Genomic DNA, 12,348 nt, shown 5'->3' on the forward strand with positions numbered 1-12,348 from the left:
AGCAAAACAGAATTTTGCGGGAGGCTACTTTACGTTTGGCGGGTAAACTAAGAAGTTGAGTGTCAGTCCTCAGCGTCCTTCCAACGCACAAAGGTGAGTGGAATACTTGAATTAGTCGTTCAAGCAGGCTTTAAAAGCCGCGTAGACGTGGTTTTAAGTGAGCCACCGGTGTAGTTATATTGTTAAAAGCGCCCGAAACCGTGTGAAACGTCACAAGAAGTCAAGTTTAAGAGTCAGTGAACCGTTGACATGGCGGCCGCACGCGCCGTGACCGCAATGAAACTGTACACATAATAACAACTTTTCGTTTGTCTCTACTTCTATACACTTTAACCAACATTAACTTTGTAAATACACCAAGTGCACATATGTCGTCTGCTCTACGCGGTGGTTGCTTTCCAAAAAAACAACATTTGAGCACGCATCCATTGTTTGCCTCAGTGTAATGGCGAACTATGTTATGACTTGTCCAAGATTATGTAACGCCATAACTGTGACTGGGAATACCAGCCTTGCTTGTTAAGAACATTAATTGTTGCATTTACATGTGGGGTTTGTCGCCATATTTAATGATTATTTCAATCCAACATGCCAAAACAACGTTTGCTTAATACTCGCATGCTTGAACAGTGAAATGTGAATACGCGAGTCTTGCTGTCAGCCATTTTACAATACTTGAGTGGATACCCTGCGAAATCACACTAACTTGGTTTATTTCCAGTTTTCTTTTCAGCTCCATTGGCACTGTTGCTGGCACCATCATTGCTAAAATGGCAAACAGTGGAGGTGAGTGTAAATCAATTGTACTGAACCAGAATATTTTTAGTGCAGGGGTGTCTAAATTTTCTAGGGCCACATACTGAAAAGTTTGTATCTGTTTAAAAATGTAAACACAATACAAAACGTATTTTATATACAATAAACCATTTTGGCATACAGGCATTCATAATTCAGTTTAACACTTACTTATTATAACACTTTAAATATATTAGGTGTGTTACCGTATTTTCCGCACTATAAGGCGCACCTAAAAACCACAAATTTTCTCAAAAGCTGACAGTGCGCCTTATAACCCGGTGCGCTTTATATATGGATTAATATTACGATTCATTTTCATAAAGTTTCGGTCTCGTAACTACGGTAAACAGCCGCCATCTTTTTTCCCGGTAGAACAGGAAGCGCTTCTTCTTCTACGCAAGCAACCGCCAAGGTAAGCACCCGCCCCCATAGAACAGGAAGCGCTTCTTCTTCTACTGTAAGCAACCACCCGCCCGCGTAGAAGAAGAAAAAGCGCGCGGATATTACCGTACGTTTCATTTCCTTTGTGTGTTTACATCTGTAAAGACCACAAAATGGCTCCTACTAAGCGACAGGTTTCCGGTTCATGAAAAGACGCAATCTCTCCATCCGCACACGGATTACTATTTCACAGCAACTGATATTCCTGTGAACCGCACTGTGGATACAACGGGACCACGTACGGTGAATATTCGCACCACAGGGAATGAGAAGTCATCCTTCACTGTGATTCTAGCTTGCCATGCTAATGGCCAGAAACTTCCACCCATGGTGATATTCAAAAGGAAGACCTTGCCAAAAGAGACCTTTCCAGCCGGCGTCATCATAAAAGCTAACTCGAAGGGATGGATGAAGAAAAGATGAGCGAGTGGTTAAGGTAAGTTTAAGTTTACGCGAAGAGGCCGGGTGGCTTTTTTCACGCAGCTCTGTCCATGTTGATATACGATTCCATGCGCGCCCACATCACGCTGGTTTTAATATATTATTAAAGTTTGACTGACCTATTTGACTGTTTTTTGACATTCCTTTAGCGCAGTTAGATGCGGCTTACAACACGGGGCGGCTTATAGGTGGACAAAGTTTTGAAATATGCCGTTCATTGAAGGCGCGGCTTATAACCCAGGGCGCCTTATGGTGCGGAAAATACGGTATATTTTAATTTCTATTTCTAACTATTTCCATAGATGAACTCAAAGTAATTTACCTTTTTTTTTCATTTGTTCGTAACTTTGCTCATTGTACACACAAATCCTTACTAGGGATGTAACGGTAATCGGTATTATTATAAACCCCGGTAAAATTCCAGACGGACTTGCTTCTCGGCGTTCGTTTAAGAGCGCACTTCTGTTTTTAGATGAAGACAGGTGTGGACAATATTGGAGACTCATTTGTCCCACACTAAAAGGATACAGCGAAGAAGAAAACTATTTGATGTTGCTTTTATTTCCTCAACACAGCGTCCATCAGCTGCTGTGACTGAGAATTAATGAGGTGAGGAAATGTGCAGCAGTTGATGTGTCGTGAACGTTGCCACAACTTGTTTATAAAGTCTGTAGTTTTACTTGGATGCTTATTTAACTGCAAAACTGTATCCGTGTTCAAATAACAAATACTAGCTATAATGTTTAGTCATCTCATTGACATGTTTATTTTTGTTGGCCAAAATTGTTGTACTGAACCACTAGGAGGCGTTGGAGAAGAACAAAGCTTGTTTATTAGACTTCGTCTTCATTAGCCAAACTGCTTTGAGTTTTTGGTCACAATAACCATGATAAGAAATTTCATACCGTGATATCTCTAATCCTTACTAATCCAAATCTACTGGTCCGGCGCTGAAACATACTCAAGACCACCTCGAGAAGCATATTGTTCAATTTATACACAAATTGGGCAGTTTTGTTGTTAGGATCAGTCATTTAAAAAAATTTTTTTGTTGCGTCTCGATATTTTTGTTCTATTAATTATCCTTGTTACTCTCCATTGTATTATGGGGAATGGTTTTGTCCCAGACCGCTCTCTATACAATAAGCAGTGTAAGGCAATGGTATCTTCGGAAAAAAACGTTTTTAGTTTTCCCCCAAACGGTGAATTTTCTGTTTTCTCTATGTATTTTAGAAAACATAATTGGATTTAACGGGAGTGTGTTGGTGTATATGGTGCAATGTTATAACATTCTTCAGTTAGGCTAATGTTTAGCCACAAATAATTATTATCCATATGACAATATCAACGCAAAAAAAATCAAACGTTACTCCTCGGTAAATATTGAGCTTTGTTTTCTTTTCTTTGTAACTGGAAACACGAGCAACCGTGACACGGCTTAGTAGATTGTTTTCTTTTGACCTGTGCAAAAAAGCAGTGACCCTGAATGATAGCCAGAGACCATGTTAACCCCTTAATTGCTCAGTTGGTCAATGACTGCTCTGTTGTGACACACAACGGAAGTGTTCTTAATAATTCAACCTAATTAGAATGTTGGACATTCGCCAAGTAAAACTTTGATCGCTGTTTTGCACAAGTATTGATGAAAATGTGTCGTTTTGCAGACATCCAAGTTAAGGAGCTGAGCAAACGCGCTTCAGGTCAGGCATTTGAGCTCATTCTGAGCCCCTCCTCCGACGTCAAAATGCAGTTTCCTCTGTCCCCTCTCAAAAAGAAGGAAACCTCACTGGATGAAATTATGAAGAAATTGGAGGCTGCAGATGAACGACGCAAGGTATCTATAACAAATACTGAATTGAGATAAAAGAAACAGGAACATTATAGATTTCAAATGGGGACGGCGTGGCGCAGTGGAAGAGTGGCCGTGCGCGACCCGAGGGTCCCTGGTTCAATCCCCACCTAGTACCAACCTCGTCATGTCCGTTGTGTCCTGAGCAAGACACTTCACCCTTGCTCCTGATGGGTGCTGGTTAGCGCCTTGCATGGCAGCTCCCTCCATCAGTGTGTGAATGTGTGTGTGAATGGGTAAATGTGGAAGTAGTGTCAAAGCGCTTTGAGTACCTTGAAGGTAGAAAAGCGCTATACAAGTACAACCCATTTATCATTTATCATAAATGTTCTTTTAGTCAGACAATATTTTTGGTATACTGGATGGAATAATTGGGAGGGAAAATAACGCATTCAAATGATTGATTGAGGAGATCGAATTAAGGAAGCGGCCCAAGGAAACCAGCAACTGGGATTAAGGAGCAACCAGGTAGACTGGACAGGTCTACCTGGTTGGCCACGCCTATATAAACAGCTGATAGATAACACGTCATCGTGGTCGAGTGACCCCTCTGAAGAAGACTGCAGATGACAGTCAAAATATGCAAAAAAATCCATCCAGTATACTGAAAATATTGTTTGACTAAAAGAAAATGTTAGAAGTAGATAAATGAGAAGACATTAATGTAACTTTTTGAGCAACATTATAGATTAATATTTCAGTGTACAGACTAACAGATACGCTCCAAATACTTCACCAAGTCAGCTACACGTTCAATCATGTTTTAGATGACTGTTTTCTTTAAGTCAATAGTATCATCCACTTCTTATTCTCAGCACTGTCCTTTACTCTCACTTTCTCCGTTGCAGTGGTTGTAAAACAAATGTTATGTTGAAATCTAGCTGTAAGCTAATGCTAGCAAGTGAGACCAGATGTTTTGGGTGGGTCTTATGGGTTTCATTCTGACAGCCGCTGTGCCAACTAGTGGTGGGGATGCTTGTAACTTAAATTTTTACTCGCAACTTAAAAGCATGGAAATAAGCCAAAAGACAGCTCGTAACTCAAACAGTTAAGTTGGGGTGTTCGTAAGTCGAAGTACCACTGTATTTTGAGAAGTTAGTTTTGATTTAAAATGGTTTTAATTTTGTAAATTTTTAGATATGTTTGTCCTTCATTTTATTGATATGGAATTTCCAACTTGGTTCATGGTCGATGGTGAAACCTTAAACAAAATCATATTATACAGTATATATATCATTTATTCTGCTTTTAATTTGCGCATTATTTTTCTATTTCCATAGCTTCATGTTGTGGTGTTCTGATCTGATATCTGTAAGATATCAACAAAAAACAGGTATTACATTATATCTGTTTGCGGCTAAATATCCGATACAAGCATCCTGCAGCGTGTTTATTTGTGCAAAGCTGGTCAGCCAGTTATCATCTAAATGTCCTCCAATAAGCACACAACGTTGGGTTCTTCTATTTTAGTGAAGTCATTTCCAAAAACTAAACTTAATAGGCTATGGGCAGCACGGTGGAAGAAGGGTTAGTGCATCTGCCTCACAATATGAAGGTCCTGAGTAGTCTTGGGTTCAATCCCGGGCTCGGGATCTTTCTGTGTGGAGTTTGCATGTTCTCCCCGTGACTGCGTGGGTTCCCTCCGGGTACTCTGCTTCCTCCCACCTCCAAAGACATGCACCTGGGGATAGGTTGATTGGCAACACTACATTGGCCCTAGTGTGTGGATGTGAGTGTGAATGTTTTCTGCATACCTGCCAACTACTCCGGTTTTCCCGTAATTAGTACGGTTTTCATCAACCTATTCCGGGTTACGGTTGCAGTGATAAAAAAATACGGTTTTTCCATTAATTAAAAAAAAAATAAAAAATTAAGTTTTATTCACGAAATCGCGTAACAACAATGACAATCAACACTGCTTCCCGTAACTTCCTATCGAGCCATTCCGAATGCCATGCGCGAGGCCATTTATAGCACCGCTGCCAAGCACGAGGCACCATGCAGTTGCCATTGTTTCCAAACGAGCGAACGATCATGGAATCAGCCGGAGAAAAATCGCAAACGAGTCTCAAACCGAAAAGAAAACTGCAGTCATTCCGTGAAGAATATTCAAAAGCCTATCCGGGAATAATTATCCGTTCCAAAAAGGGTGAAAACTACGCGAATTGCACCTTGTGTTCGATATTTCGATGACGACATTGGAAAAGTATTGTCAGTACTTCTGTCTTTGAGGGAATGCAATACGGCTTCCACAGGCGAAAACATTTACAAAATACTCGCGGAAGAAATAGACTCAAACGAAATTCCTTGGCAGAATTTGGTTTGCTTTGCTGCCGATAATGCTGCAGTGATGATGGGATCTAAAAAGGGTGTTGCAGCTTTCATTACGGAAATGTCTCCTTCGGTTTACATCGCCGGTAAGTACAGTTCGTAGCATAAAAAAACTCACAAAACATAAAATTTTAAGTAAATCTTTTATTACATAAACAATAAATCAAATCAAAAATAATTTCTGTGTACAGTATATCTTTTTATTTGTGATAACGATAACATGTTCAAAACAAGTAACATATAACTATCATACTATTCTATTACTTCTTAATTCGATGATGCTATTGAATTACATTTTAGTGAAGTAAACTTATCATAAAGTTACCATATCATTTTTGCAGTATGATCAATCTGATAGAATAAATTTGGATTTTAGCCACAAAAAGGTAATGACACCAATGTTATCTATTGGAATTGTTTAGTACTGTTATACTGTTAAAAGTGTTTATACTATTTATGCTTTCAAGTCCAAGTTGAAGAAATCTTGTTAAATGTTGACAGCATAACTACCAAAATACAGAAGTATGTCCTTAATATTTTTGCAGTGCTATTTCTGTTGAAAAGTTAAAATGATTACATTAGAAATGCGATGTGCCACTTTTCAAGTGTCTGATGGCTTAAATTAATTTTCATGAATTTTTCATATTTTGAATTCTTTTTAAAGGCTTACAAAAAAACTACATTTGAATTGTAATTCCATGCTATTGACAGGACTATTAATTTTAATGAAGTTAGCTTACCATGTTTACAGTATGATAATTGTGATAGAAATGTGAATTTTAGGCACAGAATATTTTTTTACAATTGAACAAGGCAGTAGATTATACAAGCTTGGACAGAAAGTTAATGACACCAATTTTTTTTTTAATGGAATTGTTTAGTACTGTTTTACCATTTGTTTACTGTAAAAAGTGTTTAACGGTATACTGTTTATACTTTCAATTAACAAATTGAAGTCTTGTGAAAGGTTGACAGGATAACTGGCATTACCGGTAACTGTCAAAATAATTTCAAACTATTGAAGTTAGCTTACAGAATAAACATGTCAATCAACCCATATGATTTTTGCTGTAATATTTTTGTTTTGAAAAGTCACTGTGACTGATAGAAAAGTGATGGTTTTAGCAACATTTTAACCTGTCTGAATGCTAATAATCATTTTGCGTCGTTGTCCTGGACCTACCGGGGCTTGCGGCCCCTGGACCTACCGGGGCTTGCGGCCCCTGGACCCTGGCTACTAGGTTTTTCTGATTTCAAAAGTTGGCAGGTATGTGTCTGTCTATCTGTGTTGGCCCTGCGATGAGGTGGCGACTTGTCCAGGGTGTACCCCACCTTCCGCTCGATTGTAGCTGAGATAGGCTCCAGCGCCCCTCGCGACCCCAAAGGGAATAAGCGGTAGAAAATGGATGGATGGATAGCAGCCACACAACTGCTAAGCACACAAATTATGTAGTAAATCCCCTTCATTGAACAATATTTCAGTCTAAAACATCACATTTGTCAACATAAGCAAGTATCACATATTACAATTGCATATTACTAACAGATACAGTCTCCAAGGCAGAGGCCTATTGGAAAGTATGCAGTAACAAATATGTCTGTATAATTCAACTTACTGCTTCGCAAGCTAAAATTTAAGGAATTATTGTAGTCACGAGGTGTTGCCAAGAAACAATAACAACTCCATTTCAATTTAAAGACTGCAGAAGATAGCGGAGAGGGCAGATGTGAAGTCTGTCAAAATAAAACCACCATAAAAAGTAAACTCAACGACTACAAACAACAAAAAGGGTGGAGTTCCTAAATGAAGCAAGAAAGCCAACCAAAAATTAGACCTACCTGGAGAACTCTCCGGGGAAAACATTGAAAGTGAAACTCGCGAACACAACGACAACACTGGTAAAATGGACGGACAAGACCACAACGAGACGCTGTGAGTGGGGCTCACTACAATAAGTGAAGACATTAAGGATCTTAAACAAGAACTTTGACTTTGAAGTGCCCGGAGAAAACCCACACACTCACGGGACAAATGCACACTCCACACAGCAATTAACAAACGGAGGTTCGAAGACGCACACGACATAAAGTTAGATGTTATTGTCAGTAGTATTGTCAAAAGATTTAGGTCAATTTACATTGGCTTGAACAAGAAAGGCAATAATTGGCTTAAAATACCTTTCTCTTCAACTTTCTCTTCTTACTTTTGCCATGTCTTTTGACGGGTGATTTGGATGCACGGTTTTCTTTTTTCAAAATAAAGTAATGAACATTTTTATGATATTTGAGATGTTTTCCAAACTTAGTATCACCAATAGTATGTAACTAATAGATTATATTCGGTATATCCATTCATATAATATCACTTACATTTGTTTTCATGTTGAAGTGTTTAAAAAAAAAAAACACTTATTTGGAAGGCTGCCCTTGCCGTGGCGTTACACCACGATCGTTTACTCCCTTACCTTTTATACACTAAATTTTAAAACACTGAATTTATTTTCTATGTAATTGTCAGCATAATTTGATGAAAAAAAAATAGTTCACAAAATTAAGACGCAAAAAATTCAGTTACATAAATTCCTTGTCAAAAAAAGCTTTCGTAATAAAAACACAAATTAACCCCCATAAACAGGCCTACTACACAAGCCCAACAGATTCGGACTGTGGAATAAATTATTTCGATGGAGATTCTGATACACCGTCTAACTACAGGCACGGAAATTCGAGAACAAACTAAGAAGGTGGACGTTGTTCAAGACCAAACTGTTACAAGAACACCGCACTTGAATGGACAAACAAGAACAATTTACCTATTTCAATGTAGAGAACCAAGACTACTCTCACATCAGCATTCTTTTTCTCTTTTTTATGTGTTTGTATTGTATTGTTTTTCAATGCCAAAAAAACCCAATGAAAAACTAAAGTGATAAAAGACAGCTAATATTAAATAGGTTTGTGTTTTTCATACCTATCATTGTTCTCTGACTAATTTCACCTAATCAAGCCTTTTCTAACATTCCACACCAGTAGTTGCACCGCCCTGGACCTGGCCTGGGACCCGTGGCCCCCAGACCCCTGGCTTATTTTCAGTCTTTTTCATTAAGTTCAAATCACATGCCTGATTAGTGCACTCAATTTTACTTCAACTGGTTTCAAATTTGTAAATCCACAATTGCGCACACACGACACTCCTCAAGGATCAGTAAATCAACAATTATTCCCAATCCACAATAGTGAAATGCAAGTAATGCTTTCTTCCTTGTCCTTTTTTGACAGAACCACGAGGCCGAAGTACTGAAAAACCTGGCTGAGAAACGAGAGCACGAGAAGGAAGTGATCCAGAGGGCCATTGATGAATGCTACAAATTTAGCAAGAACACCCAAGAGAAGCTTACTCAGAAGATGGTGGCTGCAGAGGAGCGACACAAGGTATCTTCAGCATTGACACAATAAATTAGACGATATCGATATTTGGGACTGATACTCATTTGCAGTAAAAGTGATTTTAAACATGAATAGTATGTGTAACTATACAGCTGGACAAGGTTTTAAGTTTATTTTTTTGTATTTTTTTAAAGTTTTTGGTTTAGTTTTTTAGGACCAGTAGGGACAATGTTTTTTTGCCGTGCAAATGTGGTTGATTTAGCATTTAACAGGAGATTTCACAAACACCTTTATTACCTGTGTGTAGTGCTGCGGGTCAGAGGAGCATCAAACGTTGCATTTCAAAATATGGGAAATCTGTGAAAGATAGTAAAGATGTGGGACTTCTGTACATCAATATAAATATTGTAAGGTTTCCTGAGCACTACTCTAAGAGAAAAAAATATTTTCCCATGCAAGGCACAGAGCTGGTGCCTGAGCAGTGGTACCAGGTACATGAAATGTCCGCAAAAAGCCGCGTTTTTCAACATTCATTTTCACGTCAAAATAAAACTTCCGTGTTTTTTAAAAGAAATATCAAAAATTACAATCTAAACAAAGTTTGTCAAAGGATTGCCTCAGCCGCAGTTACTCGCTGTTCCTCTTGCATTAAAGCCGCACTGGGTTGCAGGACAGAGACAATTAGGGGCATCGAAACAAGCTTGCTAGTTAGGATCATCTAGCTCGCTTACTTGTTGTCTTTAGGCCACAGCGTTGACGGCTTTCTACTTTGATGCTAATTGTATTTGGATGATTACAATCCAAACACTATTAGTTTCAAACCAGTTGTAGTTCTAGAGCATTTATCAGTAGCCAGTGAGGAGGTATATTTTTTGACGAGACGGTTGTAAACGGAAGTCACAACACCGAAAGTATATACCCAAGGGGGTGTGACTATAGGACTGAGTTGCCAAATAGGAAACATTTTCTGAGTTCTTTGCATGCATGTTATAGAATTTTACATTACATTTTCAGTGATGATAAAGTTAGTAAATTATCTACTAAAAAAAATTATGTGGTACATCACATGGAACATCAAAACGACAGCCAAAAGAGGTTGGTAGATGAGAATAAATCTAAAGGTAAAATATTGTGTAGAAATGCACCCAATTGTAGGAAATGTAATCTTGATTTTCAAAATTGTCTTTTCGGGCTTGCATCAATTTTTCCCTTTTTACTTTAAAGGTTGCTCACATACCTGCAATACACATGTCAACAATGTATGTTGTGTTTTTGCCAGATCCACGCAGCTGAAGTCATGAAAAACTTGGCTGAGAAAAGAGAGCGTGAGAAGGAGGTGCTCCGGCGGGCCATTGATGAATGCTGCAACTTCAGCAAGACCACTCAGGAGAAGCTCAACCAAAAAATGGAGGCTGCAGAAGAGAGACACAAGGTCAGTTCAAATTGATAAAAAAAAAAAAAAAGCTAGGTCCAAAACACCATAAAAATTGGGGCCTTTTTGTCAGACCCACGAGGCTGAAGTGCTGAAACAATTGGCGGAGAAACGAGAGCGTGAGAAAGAAGTGCTCCAGCGGGCCTTTGACGAATGCAGCAACTTCAGCAAAACCACTAAAGACAAGCTCAATCAGAAGATGGAGGTCAACCAAGACAACCGTAATGCTCGAATGGCTGCTCTGGAGAAGAAACTCAAGGACAAGGTGAGAAGAATGGCACAAAATTAGTGAGAAAAGTAACCACAGTCCTGTTCTTCTGTCTTCAAACAGGACAAGAAGATCGAAGAATTGAAGAAAACAAAGGCCTAAAGCTGGAAAGGCATCAAAAATGTATTAATCTTCTCAATGAGCTCTTTTGCTTATTATTGCTGTACTAGTTAGACTTAAATATGTAGTGACATTTTTGCATGAGTAGTTTCTTATGGCAGCTTATTTCACTTTAGTCTTTAAGGTGTGAGGTATATTTTCTTACTGGTCCATATAGCCATTTGATATATTGTTTAATATTGTTCCACTTTTCCAGTACTGTCTTTTTGTATCTTCAATGACTTGTTTGTATTTAAGCATTTACCCAGTAAACTTAATAACAATGGATTTCACAGCTGTCATGTCTGCCTCTGGAGCTAATAGTTGCACACTACTGACATCTAGCGGTAATTAGTTTTTTAGTCACGCCTAGAGTATCAAAAGTTCACCTACCTTGTCAGTAAAGTAATGTATTGGAGCATATGGCATCTATCCATCAATCTATTTTCTACTGCTTGTCCCTGTCGGGGTCACAAGGGTGGCTGGAGCCTATCCCAGCTGCATTTCGTGCGGGGCGCAGGGTAGACCCTGGACAAGTTGCCACCTCATCGCAGGGCGTATATGGCATCTATTATAAGTAGATATGTCAAATGAATAATTCTTTTAATCAGACTTGAATTTGGATAAATCACATGTTATTCTTTCATAATTCAAATTAAATAAACACCCCAGTATTTGAACACAAACACAATTTTATTGTCATACCAGGAAAGTTATGTTTTAATACTTGAATGCATGACATTTGTTTCTAAGCTTGGTAAAAGTTTAATTCAAAGTCCAGTCAGGTTGTATGTAGTGACTTGCCAGCCAGTCTTATCTCCTTAATCATCTTTGCACTGATCATGCATTGACCTGATCACTGAACAGCGGTTAAGGTATAGGAGCATTTGTAGTCAAAATAAATTGTGATTAATCCTTGTGTATACATTATTAATGCAATATTTTCTGTGATTAATCACATGAGTTAAATTGTTTTTGACAGCCCTAATTATATTTTTTTAATGACTTTCATGAACAGCATGCATTCTCACCTTTTGTGAGATTTGCCTTTTTACACATACAAAAAGGAAAGAGAAACTATTTTTTTATGTAAAGATTACACAGATGTGCTCTTTGGACAAAGACAATACAACATGGTCACATTCATAATGCCTTCTAATACAGGCAATTAAGAAAGACATTTGGTAGATGCAATATCACCTGAACTACACAAAAAAAGTAAAAAGATTTTGTAAATTATTGAGACGTGGCCATTTCATACAGGAAATACAACAAAATATGGAGTTTTGGCCATTTATCCAG

At 38.3% G+C, this 12,348-nt stretch overlaps 1 protein-coding gene across 1 annotated transcript; it reads left to right on the top strand.

The window, feature by feature from the left end:
- Positions 1-11,348, top strand: stmn1b (stathmin 1b). The gene is made up of 7 exons (XM_061951894.1): positions 1-93; positions 722-786; positions 3,345-3,514; positions 9,140-9,292; positions 10,527-10,679; positions 10,753-10,944; positions 11,011-11,348. The coding sequence occupies exons 2-7, from the start codon at positions 771-773 to the stop codon at positions 11,047-11,049; spliced, it is 723 nt and encodes a 240-aa protein (XP_061807878.1). The 5' UTR covers positions 1-93; positions 722-770; the 3' UTR covers positions 11,050-11,348.
- The last annotated feature ends 1,000 nt before the right edge of the window (positions 11,349-12,348 follow it).

This window comes from Nerophis lumbriciformis, linkage group LG04 (assembly GCF_033978685.3).
Source record: "Nerophis lumbriciformis linkage group LG04, RoL_Nlum_v2.1, whole genome shotgun sequence".
NCBI lineage: Eukaryota > Metazoa > Chordata > Actinopteri > Syngnathiformes > Syngnathidae > Nerophis > Nerophis lumbriciformis.